General features: G+C 39.3%; 1 protein-coding gene across 2 annotated transcripts in view; it reads left to right on the plus strand.

Annotated features, from left to right (window-relative positions):
• Nucleotides 1-18,334, plus strand: part of VPS35L (VPS35 endosomal protein sorting factor like) — a 56,640-nt gene extending 38,306 nt beyond the window's left edge. For both annotated transcript variants that reach the window (XM_013295160.3, XM_055803807.1), the window contains 5 exons: nucleotides 5,853-5,992; nucleotides 7,897-8,062; nucleotides 9,856-9,974; nucleotides 16,947-17,093; nucleotides 17,617-18,334. In XM_013295160.3, coding sequence (XP_013150614.1) covers nucleotides 5,853-5,992; nucleotides 7,897-8,062; nucleotides 9,856-9,974; nucleotides 16,947-17,093; nucleotides 17,617-17,715 — 671 coding nt within the window. In that variant the 3' untranslated portion in view covers nucleotides 17,716-18,334. The remainder of the gene's footprint in view (nucleotides 1-5,852; nucleotides 5,993-7,896; nucleotides 8,063-9,855; nucleotides 9,975-16,946; nucleotides 17,094-17,616) is intronic.
• The last annotated feature ends 28 nt before the right edge of the window (nucleotides 18,335-18,362 follow it).

Genomic DNA, 18,362 nt, shown 5'->3' on the forward strand with positions numbered 1-18,362 from the left:
TTGGGAGAAACTGATGAGATAGTTTTCCTTACTAGGAATACTAAATGATGCTTTATTTAAACAAATTAGGACTTGTTCGTTTACCTGGGATTTCCACAGTTGGAAACTTCTCCCATTCACTGGGCTTTTTCTTGTTCCTCTCTTTATCCTGGCCAATAGTTTTTCCATATGATTTGAAAGAGATGGCATCTTTTTCTCTGTAAGCTTTTCAGGCTGGTATTTCATATCAGTTTGTCAGTTCTTCAAGTCTGTCTAGCCCATGACCTGTTTTTTAAAGTGTCTAGTAGCATCTCCTAAGGGAACATGCAGGAAACAATAATGTAGGATGATGCTTTCAGCTGCAGGTGGTCTAAATACATCCTTCAACAAAGGCTGCATTTGGACCATAGTATTTAATAAAATAAATGGACCAATCCTTAGGAATTCAGTTTTTTAATCAGTTTTTATTTTTTGGCCTTTGTAACTTCATGTGCCAGTGAGTTCCACAGTTACATGCTACTTTGAAATCTACTACTTAGGGACTTATTTCTGTAGGGTTTTTAAATGTTGGCCGAGTGTTTCAGTGCATGCAGCTGATCTACTAGTGATAATGTAAAATAGTCCGTCATTCTTGGTTCATTTTCTTCATGCTGCCTCTGAGATGGAATTGATACGTTCTTGAAAATTTTGTGACAGTATAGTCTTTTCTAATAAGGAACCAGTCCATGCCTTAGCACCTTTTTAATCTTCCTTTTATCCTTTTGGAAATGGAAAGATCAGGACTGTATTCCAGATGTAAATGCACAACAGCTATGTAAATGATACAATTGACACCTCAGTTTTCCATTACTTTCCTAATGATTCTTATAATTGCATTGCCATTTTGACAGTTGTTTAAGATGTAGTTTTTCAGGAAACAATCTGTAATGACTCCAGAAATCCTTTATGAGTGTAAATAGCCTATATAGAGCTTATCTTTCTACGGTTATAGCAAGGGCTGTTTCTTTCCCCGCATGCCTTACTAATATTAGGTTTCATCTGCTGCTTTATTGCTCAGAATCATGAGATCCATGTGCGACGCTTTGCAGTCACATTCCAGACCAGTCTGCAAACATTGTCACCTCCCAGCTCATCGTAAGGACATGTCTCTGCAAAACCTTAAGGAATGCAGTAGTCATTTCATTCTACTGTGAAAACTTTTTCTTCCCACTCTTTCCCCCTCCATCCTTTATTAAATTACGAATCCTCAGGAGGACTTTCCTCCTTCTCTTTTGTCAGCTTAGTTCTTTTAAGAGCCTTTTGTGTGAGGGACATTGTTGAATGTTTTTTAAAAACCTTAGTATTTGCATTGGCTAGGTCACTTTTAAACACAGACTTGCTGGTTCTTTGGAAAACTTTAGAGACTTCTGAGGAATGCTTTCTCTCTGCAGAAACCATATTGACTCTTCAGTGCTGTATCATGTTTTTCCATGTGTCTGCTTGTTTGATTTTGGTTGTGGGGTTTTTTTTTTCACCTTATAATGGCCAGGAGAAACCACAGTATTTAACTATAGTATTTATTATTTCAGAGTTTCCAGTATTAGTAATGGAGCTCTCTTTAAAGACTGCTGATACTTTACCTCACAGTCTTTAGGGATTACACAGAATTTAGAGAGGCAGGCTGAAATTTGTGGTTGTTTGGGGTTTTTTATTTAGTGGTTTTTTGGGGTTTTTTTGGGGGGGGGGGCAGCAGCAAGTGTTGCATTTCCTGATTACAGCGTCAGAATAAAGTACCTTGTATGCAGTGTTCTTGCTCGTACTGTGTGATCTCCCTGTACAAATCTTCCACTTATGTCTCTGTATGAAGTATTAAGGCCTTGCTAACGATCTATAATCAAGCTATTTCTCAAACTAGCACTGGCAAGCTTCATCCACATAATTACCTTTTTATCTGCAGCTATTGCATACTATGAATTAGTATGAAATAACATGAATTAACATAATACATTCCAGTTCACCAAGCAGCAGCACATTCATTTTCTTATTTCACCTTTGTTACTTCAAATAATTCTTTGTCATTTCTGGACTGGAAGTGATGTGTAGAGGATTTTAAGATAGAATGTTCATAGCTCAAGGGAAAAAAATGCATTTCAACAATATGGCAAAACTCTCACGGTGACCTCACCAACATGGGGAGGAGTTCCAAACATTTGCAATGCTCGGTTGTCAAAACAGCAATGCATTAATTTATTTAAGGGGGGGGTGGTGTGGTGTGTTGGGGAAGGCAACAAAACCCCCCCATGCTTGCTTCCCATTAATTTTTTTCACTGGTGTACAAGGCTTCATTAAATTTCCAACATGTCAGATGTGGAAGCAAAATCTTCGGAGTATTAAAATAGACTTAACAGTGTTGTAGGACACGAAGGTGATGTGGAATGCAGAAGACTGCGTACGGTCCCTGGTTTTGTCCTTCGGGTGGACTTAGCCTTGTGTAATTGTATCCGTGACTAAAAATAGTTTGTGTAGGTATGTCAGGCTCTCTTTTGCTCTTTGAAGGTGGACTTAAGGAGCTTAATTGTTTTCCCATCTCTAATGTCTTTGTTCCTCCTTGGCTTTTTGCCTGCCCAAAATCTTAAATTGCTACAGCAAATACAATGTAAGCTTAATTTTTCTGTGTAGAGAGATAGATGTATAGAATTATATGGAGGCACATATATTTGTGTGTATAATGTGTATGTATAATGAAATGTGTGCGTGTACATCCAGTCATGAATTTGGACAATAGCAAAACATTCCACCCTAATTTCACTTGCTTTTCCTGTAGGAGAGCATTACTGAAATGCTGACATGAATTTCCAAGTTTTTGTAGCTTGAAGGTCAGCTTGTATGCTCAGGGGAAAGATTTATAGGATTACGGTTGACCAAAATGAAGGAGCTGCTGTGAAAGGATAAATTCAGCGAAGCATGAAGTATGTCATGTTCAGAGCACTGCACAAGATATTAACAGCAGTCTGGGAAGACTTTATCATGATGATTTGTTGTAACGTGCAGCCTGCTTTGCCCTTATCCAACTTAAGAGTGGCTCACTTTAGAAGCAGTATCGTACTTTAGGCAGTTAAGAAAACCCACCCTTCACCAGAAGAAGCCTTTTTTATCTATCTTTTTTCTCTGCTCCCTCCCCCTTTTTTTTTCTTTTTTTTTTTTTTTAAATCAAGAACATAACATCACTGTGGTTTTCAGTGCTTTGTAAGTGGTTCCTTATACCTTTCAGAAGCCAGGAAAAGCAGGTGTATGGTTTTCTCTTGAAACATCTCTATGCGATAGCTTTATGAATTGTCTCTTAAAAGACACAGAGAAAGCACTATTGCATAACCTCATAATTCGTGTAATTCAGAATTAAATACCGATGCTCATTTCATACTTATTAAGAAAACAGCACATCTGTGACAACCTATTTAATGAACTTTTCGTCCACATCAGAGCATGTAATGCATACTCTGACACCTCTCTGCAAGTCAATAGGGTGGTAGTGTTTGGAGGGCAGTTAGTTTTCTGCAAAGTCTCCAATAAAACCTTTGCATTAGTGTGAATTTATTTTTGCTTCTTACAAAGCACGTTTACCTTGGATGAATGTGCTTTTAGTGTTCCAGCATAAGAACCTTTTGTGGTTAGCATGGATTGGCTGAACTTGTAGCAAAATGAACGCGTTCTCCTTTGCTGGTACTTCTGGATGTACCAATGTGAAATACTCATCTCTCTCATAGAAAATACAATGGACTGCTTTTGTGCTCTTATTAATTTTTTTGGCTTGCCTTTCTGCGTTGGGCAGGGGGAATGAGGACAGGGAGAAGAATTTTAAATAAAGCTGTCTGCCTGTACCTCCTGTGGCTAGGGAAGAGAAAGATGAAAGCACAGAGGAGCTTGTGGCAGTGAGGGCAGGGCCCGGTGAGCAGTCCTGTCGGTGGTGTGGATGGGTCTCATGTCCTCACTGCCTGCAGAGGAAGTGGGCGTGCTGCTCTTACTAGCAGGTGTAATGAGGGAGCTCACACCTCTGAAGGTGTTCAGCCAGGTGAGAAGGCAGCTCTCATTCACAGCAACAGCGGGAGGTCAAGCAGAGTAAATCAAATCAAATTGCAGTTGTTCATAGCAAAGAGGGTTTGGGTTTATGGCAAAAGTTTAGGGGAGAGTGTCTAGGACTGTGATTGCAGGGAGGGTGGCAGTAAATAGAGGTGACATACTTTACAGCTCTTTTATTGTGGAGACACGGGATCATTTTTGTCCCATTATGAAATAATGTCGCAAGGCAGGAGTATTCTCTGCACAGACATGGGTACTTTGGAATGCAGACTGTTTTCTGAGACACACTTTTTCATTTGCCTGGTCACATGTTTTTATTATATAGTGATGTGGGGCATGCAGGTTTGTTTTTTTTTTTTCTGAGACAGCTGTGGAAGTGACAGCGATTCATTTATTTGTGCTAGGATGAACATCTGCTGCTGCTTTCCTTCCTCTCATAAAGCTCAGAGGAAGATTACTTACCTTCCTTTGGATTGGCCGTGTAAACTTACATGTTGTTGTTGAAAATCAATAAAAAACATTATTTCACTTCAAAATAAATGTGCAGAATAAAAGGAAATATGTTTGACTGAAGGGGTCTGCATTCTAAGCACTGAAAGGTTCAGAAGGGCTTGAGTGCTCGTGTGCTGAAAAGAAATAAGAGTCAGAAGAATTACAGTTTTTCCAAAGCACATGTTTCCCTGGTATTCCTCATAAGCTTAAATTAGATACCAGTTGGTACTATATTTAGCAAATTTGCTTGGAGTCTCATGTGCTCAAATTTTTCCAGAGCAAGCTACGCTCCTGGAAATGCCCATGCATGCCTGTCCGTGGTATCTCCATCCCAGCCATCTAACACCTCGTGGCTTTCACCAATAATGCTTTTTCTCTTTGCTAAAATTTGATTTCACGGCTTCAGTCTCTGTTTCTGTAAAATAAAGATACAGTATTAATTCTGAGGGATGCTTTGAAGTATATAGTTAAACAAATTGAATGGGATTTGGATACTTGGATATTTTGAAAGGTAGCCAAGAAAGTGCAAAAGAATCTTGCTGTCAGAATTTTTTTGTGTGTGTGTGTGAACTCTTAGCATATATCAGAAGCCTTCTAGAGCAAAAGGGAAAATACTGTTTTTAATTTGTGAATATTAACTTAGTAAACTGAGGAACAGATGTTCTAGTGCGGTGGGTTTTGTGCGTGTGTTTTGTAGGATTAGAGACCTAATAAAAAGAGTTGTGAAAAACCTCTTAATAACTATTTTGCGAGGCCATAATGGTGGATGGTTTCTGTAATTCCTGTATTGCGATTCTTGGAAAGAATAACTTTATCTAGGTAACCAGCAATACGTCAGCTTTTGGTACTGTATTAGTATTTTAATGACTGTAAATCCTTAGAGAAATTAAATTGTCTGTACTTCCTCATAACTTGACCAGCCTTCTGTGAATGAATTTGTGAACAAGATAGCATGATCTTTTTCCCCCCATTGGATTCCTCACTCTCACAGCATAAGCATTTCTTTAGATAAGTAAATTTTGGATCATGTGCTAATCTTTTTTTTGTTATATATGCAATATATTTGAAACAATAGTGTCCCCTTGTTAAGCAAAGGAGAAGAATTACAATTTCAGAAATCTCAAGTGATGTAGGAACTTCTTTGGAAAAAACAGCATCACTTGAATTACCAGGTTTTCACTGTTGAGTCTCGAGTTTCTTTGCAGTTAAGCAGATGTTCATTTTCTGTGGTCTACTTGAAAGAGACTCAAAGCTCTTTGGATCACAGGCATGACTGCCATCACAGTTGGAGTGATAATACAACAACTTATTTTTTTATTTTGTAGCTGATGCTTTTTTCAAAGCTGCAGTGAGCCTTGTTCCTGAAGTGCCAAAAATGATCAGTGTAGATGGAAAGATGCGACCTTCTGATGCCTTCCTCCTGGAATTCCTTTGTAATTTTTTTTCCACATTATTAGTTGTTCCGGTAAGTTGTGTGTGTATGAATAGCACGTAGGCCTATTTTGACTTTCCTGTTAAAAAATTCAGACTGGGCTTCTTGGAGTGGGAGATAAGCAGTTAGTTTTCCATGAGCGTGCTGAACTGATTTGCTTGTTGGCCGCAAAATCACTCACCCCAATGCAAAATGAGGTGGCAGGACAGTTGTTTGGAGGTGGAGGTACAGTATTGATGCTCTCAATAGCACCTTGCACTTAACTGGATTTGCAATAGAGTGAGATCTCACTATCATTTAATTGTGTAAACATAATTTACTGTTTTAATAGATCTTTGCAGAGAAGTGGTACTTCAGCTGAGCACTCATAAAATGTAATACCTGAGGAGGGGAAAATTACAGAGCTCTGGTTTCTATTGGTTTTGGTTACTTTGTTATAGGTTGCCTAATCTTTTGAATGAAAACAATAATTAGAAGATTCCTCTTCGTGATGAATATTTCACAAAATACTACCTTACTACACCCTTCCAATTTTTAGCCAATTGTCAATTTTAGGGAGATATATATAATATTCCTTTCTATACTTTCAGCTATAGCTAAAAGATGAGGAAAAATTACAAATTAATCTGTAAGACCCAAGATAAAACTTATATAGCCCAGGTACTTCATTGAGTGTAGAGAAGACAGGCCTTTGCCTCTCAACGTTTCGCTGCAGTGGAAACCTAAGGCTTGAAGATTTTCTCTCCCTCTGTTAACAGCTCTGGCCCTCTCTGGGAAGAGTCTTCTTTCCCAGCAAGGGTTGGCTCAGTATCATGGCATATTAAAAAAAAAGGTTTGAGGTTTATTCATTTGTCCTTGGAGAAGGTAGGTTGTTCCTCCTCACTGAAACATTCCTTATGGTTTCCTCCTCCCTTTTTTCTTTGACTACATGTTTGGTGAAGCCACACACAGTATAGTGCTGTCCAAATCCTCATCATCAGAGCAGTGAATTGTCTGTTTTCAATGGAAGGGGTTTCCCAAGCCGTGCATGTTCAGCAGTGTGGAGGTGCTGGGTTGTTGGAAGGGACAGGCTGGTTGCTACTGTGGGGTGTCATTGCTGTCCACTGGCTGCAGAAGTCAGACTTTAAAGGAAGGCTGTGTCAAAACTGGATGCTGCTCAGAGAAATTATTCAGATCCTTAATAGATGACTGAAGCCAGAAGATCCAGCCTGTCATATTCAGTAATGAAGAACTTCTAATGAGTACTAGGATTCAGAAATTAGCTTCCATAATTTTCTCTCCTATTTACTTTATGGGATAGATGATCAGAAGGAAATGTTCCCAGTGGGCTGTGAGTTGTCCTGCATATGTTGGTATCCTTGCATCAAGTGCCAGCTTGAAATACCCTGGGTGCAATATTAAAACTACTTGCAAAACCTCATAGCTTATGTAAAGCAGATGTCTTTATATTCCTTTCATATTAAAACACTGTTAATTGTCTGTAACTTTGACTTTCCAGTGTAGGTGTTCTTCTGAAACTCATAATTATATAAGTAATATACTTGTTTCTCTAGCTTACTGACATTATTTTAATTTAAGAAACCTACCCATTGTGTTTAATTTTAAAGGCTTAGCTGTTAGGAAGCTGACAGTTAGTTTTGTACTACTCCCCAGTGACAAAAACAAAGCATTTCAAATTTGTCTGTGGAGGCTGCCTAGATCAAATTTATGATTATGGGTTAAATGGGCTTTTTAGAAGGAAACTGGAACAACTTTTTAAAAGGATTTGCAGGAAGCACACTTAAGAAAAGTAGTTGTCAGCTTTAATTATATTATAGTCTTTGCTTTTATAGAGCTAATACTGTGACTCTAAACCCCTGAATGACCTCAAATAATCCCATTTTTGTTTTGGGGTAATTGTGGTGTTGTTTTTGACTTATCTTTTTTCTTTTCTGTAGGACCATCCAGAACAAGGAGTGTTGTTTCTTGTGCGAGGATTACTAAATGTGATCCAGGATTACACTTGGGAGGATAACAACGATGACAAAGTCAGGATTTATACTAATGTTTTGCATCTGCTGTCTGCAATGACTCAAGAAACATATATCTACCATGTAGATAAAGGTAATACATAAGGGCAGCTCTGGATCCTTGTGTTCCACCATGCAGTTTGTAGTATTGTGTTATCACTGTAACAGGTTAATGAAGATCAGTGGTAGTCAGCTGTACAGGATGGATTATTTTTTATGCAGGTCCAGATACTGTAACTTGAAATAATCACAGGAGGTGGCTCCCAAACAGATGTACGGGCTGGTCTGTTCTTTAAAGTGAATCTGTGCAGAGGGGTTTACTTGGCTTGTTCTTGGTGGTATTGGTGCAAATACTTACAATTGTGAACTTTCAAGTAAATATTAGAACTTTATGGAGGGTTTTCTTTTAGTCTGAAGTATCAACTTGGTTTATACCTCTGTGTGTTTCATTCACATTTATGCACAACTCCAGTTTTCAGAATGTAATGCGTAGTTTTCATTATTTAAGTTACGTATTTGCTGCTTTGAAGGCAGGATTTCAGTTTTGGAAATTGTGTTTGCAACATGCAAAAATCTTCAGAATGGCTAGAAAAAAATTTCTAAAGGTTTTGCATTTTATAAAATGGCTGTAGTCCTTTTGTAATATTTGGATATGCTCTAAAAATTGACTGTTTGCCTTCTGATCATAGGGAGGTTACTAAATTAAGGTAGAATATTAATTGAGTCTTTTAAAGCATACTGGCAAGATTAATTAGTCTGATAGGCCAAGCTAGTTTAGCTTTTTCTTTTAGTTGTACCGGGCTTTCAGAAAGATGCAGGCTAGAATATATTCTGCAGTTCTTCTGGTGAATAATCTGTCACAGCAGCACAACCATGACAGCATAGTTGTCAGTTGAACAGCTACTCTATAGTAGATCTGCTGTTCAAATTCTGTAAGGAAACATGGTTTAGGTGCTTTTTCTTTCACTCTCTTTTTCTATATGACCAAAATAGCTGCATAATTCCAAGATGAGAAATCTAACTAAATTAAATTTCACTTGAGAGAAGCATGGAAATAAAAGTTAGTAAATTTTTCCCCTGGTTGGGTGATGGTTTTTCTTCTAGGTAGACCACGTACCTTAGCTTCTTAAATGAAGTTTACCTGGGAACAGGGGATCACTTTTAATCTTACATGCTCTCTGATTTACCCAGAACACACTTAAACTTACAAGTTTCTTGTAACCTACTTCTTAGTTAAACCTCATAAATAAATGAGGCCAAACCCACATGTTTAAAATCACAGTTATATAAGCTCTAAAACATTCAAGAGCTCTCTCCCTCTAAAAAAATGCTTCAGAATCCTTAAACATGTTTGAAATTGAAAATACACGTTCAGAATTTCTCTTCATGACTTTGAGGTAATCAAGGTTTTATTTTAGGGGAAAAAATAGAAAAAGAAAATAAAAGCAGTTTCCTTTGAAAATCTTGCTGTTTTCACTAAGTAAAACATAAACTTTTTGGCCCAGTCCTGCTGCCATTGAAGATGATGGCCATACTTTCCTAAACTAATGGGAGCAGGGAGTCTGTGTCTGTGAAAAAAGTGAATATTGACACTATATACTGCTTTGCCTTTAAGTCTAGCCGATAATTTTGAACCTGGCTGCATGCAGGAATACAGGACTGACTTTAAACTGGAAGGTTCTTTTCAGTGTTGTTTTTCCTAAAATCAAGAGATCATAGTATGCAACCAAGAGGTAAGCACTGAAACAAGATTGTTCTGTTTGTGTTTCATGGACAAGGGTCATTTTATAACTTCCAAATCTGGTCTTCTATAAATGGCTGGTGTTTTCAGTAGCAAATAAATGCATGGCTCTTTAGCCAGACCTAAGCTTGAATTCATTTCTGCAGTTGATTCCAATGATACCCTGTATGGTGGAGACTCGAAGTTCCTGGCTGAAATTAATAAACTGTGTGAAACAGTGATAGCACAGATCCTGGATCATCTGAAAACCCTTGGAAAAGAAGAGGTATGTTCTTACTCAGCTTCTTTTAATACAAAACCAAAATTACTTTGGAGCTGAATAAATGGACCACCTTCTTGACCAGGAATTGGTCTTTTAGAAAGCTCCAGGAGCCTTACAACAAGAGGAAATTAGGTAACTTTACTTGTTTAGAAAGTGAGTCAGTCACGTAGGCAGGCTTGTGGTGGAGAGACCTAATGATGTGAAAGAGATCATGTAGCCATTATAATACATTTTTAAGATGCAGGCTAAAGTTACCTGCTTAGCTGTGTGCTGTAGTCTGATGGAACAGGCAAGCAGTAGAAGGTACTCTGGTATATTCTGGGATCAGTTGTGGTGGTGCACCAAAGGATGTGATCCTGCTGCAGTGCACAATGATGATTGCAGAGCAGCACATCTGGAGTTAGCTTTAAATTAACCAGCTTGAGTCCTGGTGTAGTAGTCTGGTTATGGAAACCTGATGCTCTGTGAGGTTACGGTTAGCTTTAACTGGCTTGCGTCCTGGTGTAGATTGGTTATGGAAATATGATGCTCAGTGTGGGGTAACTTTTTTTCCCAATGAGAGTCTCTCTGACTATAATGAGCTCCATGATGCTGGTATTGCAATTATTGGCTTAAGACAGAGAATTGGAGACAGTGCCACAGTCACTCCTTGGATTGCAGTATAGTTAATGCTTAAAATCTGCTCCATGTCTGTCCTTCCTGTCGTTTCCTCCTGGCTGTTAACTTTCTCTCTATATAAATAAACAGTGTTTTCTTGCCAGCTGTTTACAGTAGCCTGAAAGGTCCAATTCTCTAATGGGCAAAGTAAGAAGTCTCAGTTAGCCTGTTACTGGGTAGAATACAGTGGAAACCACCTTTCATTGGTAATAGTTTTGAATCCCAGACACTAGGATGAAGTCAGGAGAGACATGCCAGGGGGAGGGAAAAGGTGTTTTGGCTTTATCTGTTTTTAGTACAGGGTTATATTTGTTCAAAGTCAAATAAAGAAAACTCTAGGCAGCTTACTGGATCTCTTGACTGGAGTTCAGAGGCTCTGAGGAACCAAATATAGCTTCATGGATTCTATGTGAAAACCAGGTGAGTAATGTTTTCAGTATTACTAATATAATGCGAACTTACAGGTTCATTAGCACAACAGTTTCTGAGGTTGAACACTTCCACAACTTCCTAATCACCCATTACTGAATTGCTATATATTGACAGAAAACTTGTGGCTTGGAGACTGGAATGGGAGGGGAGGTGATGATAAATTTGATGTAATTTTTTTATATAGCTTGTTTGCACAGTAGGCTGTAGTGTTTGCCAATACAGAATCTGTTGGGTGATACATATTTGGAGGGCGCTATGCTGTTTAGCCTTTTTTCTGCTTTTACTATCCTGTTTATCCTTCCTTGAGCAATTATAGAGATGTAAGATGAATAAATCCTTTGCTCAAATGCCTCTGCATCATTGTACACCACTGTGAACAGCAGTTCTTTTTCAGAACAGTAACAGCAGCAAACAACCGTTTTTGGACACCTAAGAATGTCCAAGTGAGTATTGGAACAAGATTTTTAACAGTTATCAGGACTGTGGGTTGTATGCAAAGGATTTTTTTGCATCTGACTCCTGTATGGAGTATGTAGGTGGGAATGTTTTTATGGCTTGAAATCTGTGGTTTCTGAGGGGCTTTTTTTTTTTTTTTTTTTTCTGCTTTCAAGCTTAATACTTTGAGTAATGAGATCCTGTGTTACTTCATTGAAGCAGTTGTTGCATAGAAAACTGGATTTAAAGCTAAGCAGCATGGATATAGGTCCTTGCCCTGCTTTTGTCTCTGTGGCCTTGGATTTACTTCTCTGTCCATCCTTATTTACAAAGGGGGAACATTTATTTTGCTTTGTTGAGTAAAAGTCCTTGGGAGATTTCAATAATAATTGTTTTGTAAGAATGAATATTTTTTTGAGGAAGCCGCTGTCGCTGAGGAAATAGAGGTGACGAGAGTATTGTCAGAGACCTCCATTTGTGCTAAAGTAGAACCCATCATAAGATCACTGTGGTATTTGGATTGCTTCAGTGTTGGTGACCTTGAATTATTCATCCTCTTGGCTGCTTATTTAAATGAACAAGCCTGTGATGATTCTGCATTTTTATTGGTTCTTTTCCTTTAAAAGCTTTAAAGGCAAATAAATTTTTCTCACAGTAAAATGCTTTCACTGAAATGGCAAGTTGGAGGAGAACAATGCATCTTACGTTAATACGATGTGGTCTTTTTGCAGTATTAGAGAATGCTTCATTTATGTGACAGTGTTGGAATGGAAATGTTCAGTTGGGGACGGTTCTGTAAAGTACAAGCTGTTTCTGGTCATGAGAGCATGTATCAGTGAATCCTCTCGGCCTTTTTGTGGGTGGAAAACTAATCTTACGCTCCAGGTTTCTTAGGAGTGTAAGTATCTTGCCTGTTGCTACTCAAGTGATAAATGTCCAGATGGAGTATGTTTTAGTCAAGCACGATTTTTGATCCAATATGTCGTGTCCTTGGCAGTACCATGTTAGGATGGCAATCTTCCCATGTACCATATGATCAATGTTGGACTCTTTATAGTATCAAAGATGGAGCAGTAGAAGGCAATTCCTGGGTATGCTCTTGAGGTTTTTTCAACACCCCTGATTTTGAATTTTATATAAACTTCAGTTGATTTCACGTGTTTGAATACTGAACTAGAGGCAGAGTTGGACATAGTTCTCTGTTGTGTGTGGGTATACTTCAAACTGAGAAGATGTTCTTCATCCTGAAGAATTTTATGCCCTTGGCCAAGGTTTTCTAAAGATGGTTAAACATGATGTTCCTGTTTGGAAGGAGGGAGAAAAGAGAATTGACCTGCTGCAGTTTCAGAAGGTGTTGGAGGTGGCAGAGGTGCCGGGTTTGGCACGCTTGCTGCTTGCCTGCTGGTGGCTCAGCGAGGCGGTGGGTGCTCAGTGCTGGGTGGTGGGGAACTGTGGCTGCTGCGGGCACGTAACTCCACTTCTTTGTCTCAAGAGTTGGAGAGTCCAAACTCCCAGATTAATCCTTTTATTACATCATTGTCTCTGGCATGCTGGTGGGGTTTAAAGTCTAGAAGCAGTTTAATTTGAAACACTGGGTTTGCATGTTTGTAAGATACTTGGTAAATGGTGGAAACCAAAATAAATAAATCGGGATTCTGCTAATGGCCTACAGCAGGATTACTGAGCGTGGCTTTGGAAAGTATGGTCTGGTCCTCATGAACCACAAGTTCCACGTGGAGCACATCTTTGTTGGATTAATTTTAGAAGGAAATTAAACTGATGTGAGCAACGCTATGAATATTGAAAGCTTTAAAAATACATTAAGGACTTTGAAATAGAGATGAACCTACCGTGGTGCCAGTGTAGAGAGCTTGGGAGTAAAACGTTTCAGCCTGCCTTAACTAGCGTTACTGTACCCTGCACCAGCAGACGCTGTCACTGAGACTCTGAGTATTCTGGAGAGAGGTTCTGGACTGCTCTTTCAAGGACTGTATCGAAAAAAAGCTCTCTTCTGACTGTCTCGGTGTGCTAAAGGAGTGGTGAAATAGGGGATGATATGCATCCTCTTGTGTGGTATGTGAGCTCTCAGCTGCAGCTTGGTTCTTGGTGTTTTCTCTTCTTAAATCTTTATTTCCTTTTATTATAAATGAACTTGTATCAGCTACTGTTGGTGCTAGGTGCTTCATTTATCCCGTGTCAGGACAGTCGTGTAATGAGAGAGTTGAGCACCTGGTGTGCCCCATGCAGCCTGTGATGTTTTCCAGCAAACTAACAGATGTTACAAGGTTCCTGAAGGGCTTCACGTAAGAGCTTCTGAGGAAGAGCAAGGCTGCTTGATTTGGATCACAAGAATATAACCACCTGTATCACAGTAGTGCTGGAATTAATTTTGAGCTAGATAGCTCAGGTGATACTAACGATGCTGTATCAGCCTAGATTGATATATTTAGTCCCTTAAAGGAGCCTTACAGGCCATGCTGAGCTCTAAGGTGCCACAGATGGACTGTTAACAAGTCACAGAGCCAGTTATTTCAAAGCTGTACATGGGAGCAGCAGCGGGTCAGATGCACCTTCAGAGAAGCAACATATCTAAATCTAAAGACAGATGTCTTTCTAACAGAAGGCTCAGGGTATTCTTATGACATAGATGTCTGGCAAAAGTCACTGAAAGGCAGGAATGAATATTTGAATTGCGAGCCAGAATTTTATGAAATATGATGTTGCATGGTCCATTGTATGAAAGATTCCATTATTTTTTTTCTGTTACACTGTGAAATTTGGACATTGCTCTGCCCTTTGGTGGAGGGGCTAAGACACAGGGGTCACGTTCTGGGATGATGTAGTTTGTTCTTTGTTTCATTGTCATCAGCAGTATTTCAAAGACTATGGAAAATGCACTGCCTAGAAGGCTGGCAATTCTTTTTGGTGTGGGAATTGCTAGTCCCATGATGTATGTGGTTGCCAAATAGCTGAGCTGTTGCTTTCTCCTTGCTGCCTATGAATACATCCTGTGAGTTGGAGTGCTACCCACAGTTCAATCTCAGTTATGTCAGCAGGCTTGGCAGCGTGCTGGCATAGATATCTCCCTCGGGTTGGAGGTTGGTGCCATGTTACACAAACATTCCTGTTCATCATCATGTGAAGCCTTGTCTGACTCTTCTTGTTAGTTTCCAGACGTGGTGGGATTTACTGCATACCTGAGCCTGCCTCTCTTTGCTTTGCATTCTCCAACTGATGACTAGATGCCAAAATCCTGTCTGTTATGCCTACCCCAATACAATGAGGGTTAAAGTGCATCTCATTCTTCCAGCTTTTTAATGTGTTTCTAGATCCTTTTTGAAGTACATATGTTTCAAATTAGTCAAAATACTATCCTTATTTTAAAGAAGGGATTTTGTATTTGCATTGATACTGCCTGGAAGCCCTCGCTAGCTGCTATTCAGACCGGAGTACTGCTGCTTTTGCATTCAGCCCAATAGTTTAACTGTCTCACTTCTTGTGAGGAAACCTCCAAGCAATTCCCAGGAACTTCTTTGAAGTTTGTATTCAGCAGAAGGCTCACGGGCATTAGATGGTCAATGGGAAAAAAAAAAATTAGGTCATATAGATTATTTTGTTAATCCAGGATGCATGGTGATATGGCAGGATGCCTTGGGAATAATATGGCAAAACACGGGCTAGCTGGCTGTACCCTGTATCTGTATTTCCCTGTGGGATGTTAGTCTTACAAGAGGAATACTACAGTAATGGTTAAGCATTTAAGCATAACTGCTTTCCCTTTTATTGTCTTTTTGAGTTGTATTTCTGCTGTCGGTTACTACTACCAGACTAGACTGATCAGTTGTATTTCTGTATCTGGTAGGGAGTACAGTTCAACGCTCCCAAATGATGGTTGTAGTTTTAAGCTATGAACAGGTTTTGGAGCTATTGGGATGGAAATGCTACTGTAGATAACTGTTAGAGGAAAAGCTGTCATCTTGGTAGTTTCATGTAACTAATGTAGTGCTTAGGGACCTTCTCCTGTGGCCTTGAGCAGCTCTGGGCATTGCATATGCATGCGTGCGTGGGTGAGCACACTGTTTCTGATGTGTCACGTTTTTTCTGCACATACAGATGTACTCTGTGTCACACAGGAGCAGCCTGATGCTCCTAGTTTGGGGCATGCTATGTTCTCTTTCCTAGTTAGCCAAGCCTTTAATGGCATGGCTTTCTTTGCCATATTAATCTGGAGGACTGATAGCTCGGTGTGTGCCATATCTTTGATTAATAGCATCTGACCTCCCTTCTACTGGCAGTGAGAAATCAATTTGCTTTCGGCCCCTTAGGGAAAGGGCAGAGCTGCATTGTATCAATATCATGTTAGGAGCACACAAGTCGGAGATCACTGCACTCCTCTTACCCCAGTCTCTGCCTCGTTCTTCCTGTAACTTCGTATTTGAACACAGAATATTAGTTACCCCAGCGTGCATTGAACTGAGAGGGCTGAAGTGTTCAGTTTGTTAATCGAGGTGCTCAGCTGACGGTTTTGTTTTACCTGGGACTGTGCTGCTGTGGTTCCTGTGTAAGATGGAGCTATGCTTTTATCAGCGGTCTGTCTTGAACAAAAACCAAAGGGCAGCTGCTGCGAAGCAATATAAAGAAATACTGCATCTCAGATGCATCCAGTAATAATTCATCCTTTTAGCTTTTTCAGACTTCCTCTGTCGGAATAGGCGGAATCTGCAATAGCATTTTAATTACTTCTGTTCTCCAGTCAACCCAGATCAGGGTGGTAGCACCCTGTAAGCCTAGTGCGGCATTGCCTGTGCCCCAGAACTCCTCCACAGAGGCTGAAGGGCATGGTGCTCCCCCATGGCAGGGAACCATGAAGCGGGGGTCCTCCTTAAGGTCCCTCCTCAGCAATTCTAGGGAAAGTAGCTGCAAATGTGGTGCAAGTATGTTGGTATCACCAAGGTTTCAGTGAAAGAATAGCAGGGAAAAACATCTTCAGTTAAATAAGCAGTAGAATAGACTGCTGGAAAAAGCCTGAAGCTGCGTTAATCTAGATTGATGATAGTGGTCTCTAAAAAAATACATGGCTATAGTGTTGTAAGTGCAAGTTTGCTTGGTGGGAGGGTGATTGCTGTGCAATTATAGGGAGTCTGGAGTTAAAAATACGTCAAGAGCTTCACACTGTGCTGTGCCAAGGTGGTGTGAGATGTAGGAGTCTTGTGTAATTACTTTATTTACGGCAGCGTAGGTTGATTCATGACTGCCACTACTTGTTGCATTTTGAATGGAGCTTGAAAACTGCGTCTGTATTCTTGTGTCTGTAATTATTGCTGTGTATTAAATTATTGCAGTGTACCTGCCCCTTGCATTTTAAGAGTTCAGAGAACACAGTGATGTTATGCTGGATATTTTGGGAAGACTATATGGTAACATAGGATATATTTTTTTTTTCTGTTATAGACCCTAAAGCGACAGAGCCAGTTGGCACTCTATTTCTTTAACACTATTCTAGCTCATGGAGATCTACGAAACAACAAACTAAACCAGCTTTCAGTCAATCTCTGGAATCTTGCTCAGAAACACGGCTTTGCTGACACCAAGACTATGGTAAGGAAAACAGATAATGCAGGGAAATTTTAGTTCTTAGGATCTTTTTCAGCTCCTCATTCGGGAAAAGGTAACATTTTCTTGATATGAATAAACCTGATCTCTTTACAAGTTGCTCTCTTAAAAAATAAAATTAGATTAGCTTAATACCCCCCCTTTATTTTTTAAATGTTTCTTAATGAATAAGCAACTTGTCTTATTTGAAGTGGTTTGTATCTTTCTAGCATTTTAAAATATTTCACACATGAAGGAACCTGGAAATGTTGGGTGCTATAATTTTTTTTCAGTCCAGATAATTATCTTTAAGATAAATGCAGCACTTCTATTTAGTGGAAGAACTGCACGGCATAGAGCCTTTTAAGATGCACATGATAATGAGCTCTGGAGGAAGAAATTGCAAGTGCTCATGTAGCCAGTGAAATTTAGGGAAAATCATGAGTGTCTATTAAAACACCTTCACATATATTAAATGATGGGCTATGAAATGAGAAAAGACACTAAAAATCTTTCTCTTCTTACCCAGGTGAAAACGCTAGAATACATCAAGAGGCAAAGCAAACAACCTGGAATGAGTCACTTGACAGACTTGGCCCTTCGGCTTCCCCTGCAGTCCAGGACCTGATGAATGCCTTTTTTCCAAGGAGTCATCTGTACAAGAGAGCTTGTAGCCAAGGCAAAAAATCACTAATCTAGATTTTGACTGGAGGAGCTGAATGTATTTTTATTTCACTTAGTGTGACAAGATTTACTTGGGCACAGGTAAAGGTAAAACTGTTCTGAGTGCAATAATTTAACCTGAATTTCTGTTTCCGGTTTTACCGCTATATTCCTATTTTAAATGCTGATTTTTGATTCAGTAAACGGTATTTTGAACCTCTATAGTTGCAAAAGCCTTTCAAAATCTAATCTGTTGTCATTTTAGCAACAAAGGAAAAGGTAATTTGCATGATCAATTCACAGCCTCCAAACTTCACCGCACTTGCAGAATAGTCTTTCTGCTTTGGGATGCTGCCAACATTGGTTTGGTCAGTTCCAGTAGAAGAGAAAAATGGCTGAGGTGTTACTGCTCTAATTTCTACAGTACATCTTCATGGACATGTTTATGCTTTCATTTTAGTTCAGTGGTGCTTTGTGAAATGGAAGGAATCTTCAAGTGCTGTCTGCAAAGGAAAATGGAAATGTATGCAAAGTATTCTATATTTGCAAAGTACATTATCACTGAATAAAACAATTTGCAGTTAGTCTGTTTGTTCTGAGGTGGTTTCTTCA

The sequence above is a fragment of the Falco peregrinus genome, chromosome 5 (assembly GCF_023634155.1).
Source record: "Falco peregrinus isolate bFalPer1 chromosome 5, bFalPer1.pri, whole genome shotgun sequence".
NCBI lineage: Eukaryota > Metazoa > Chordata > Aves > Falconiformes > Falconidae > Falco > Falco peregrinus.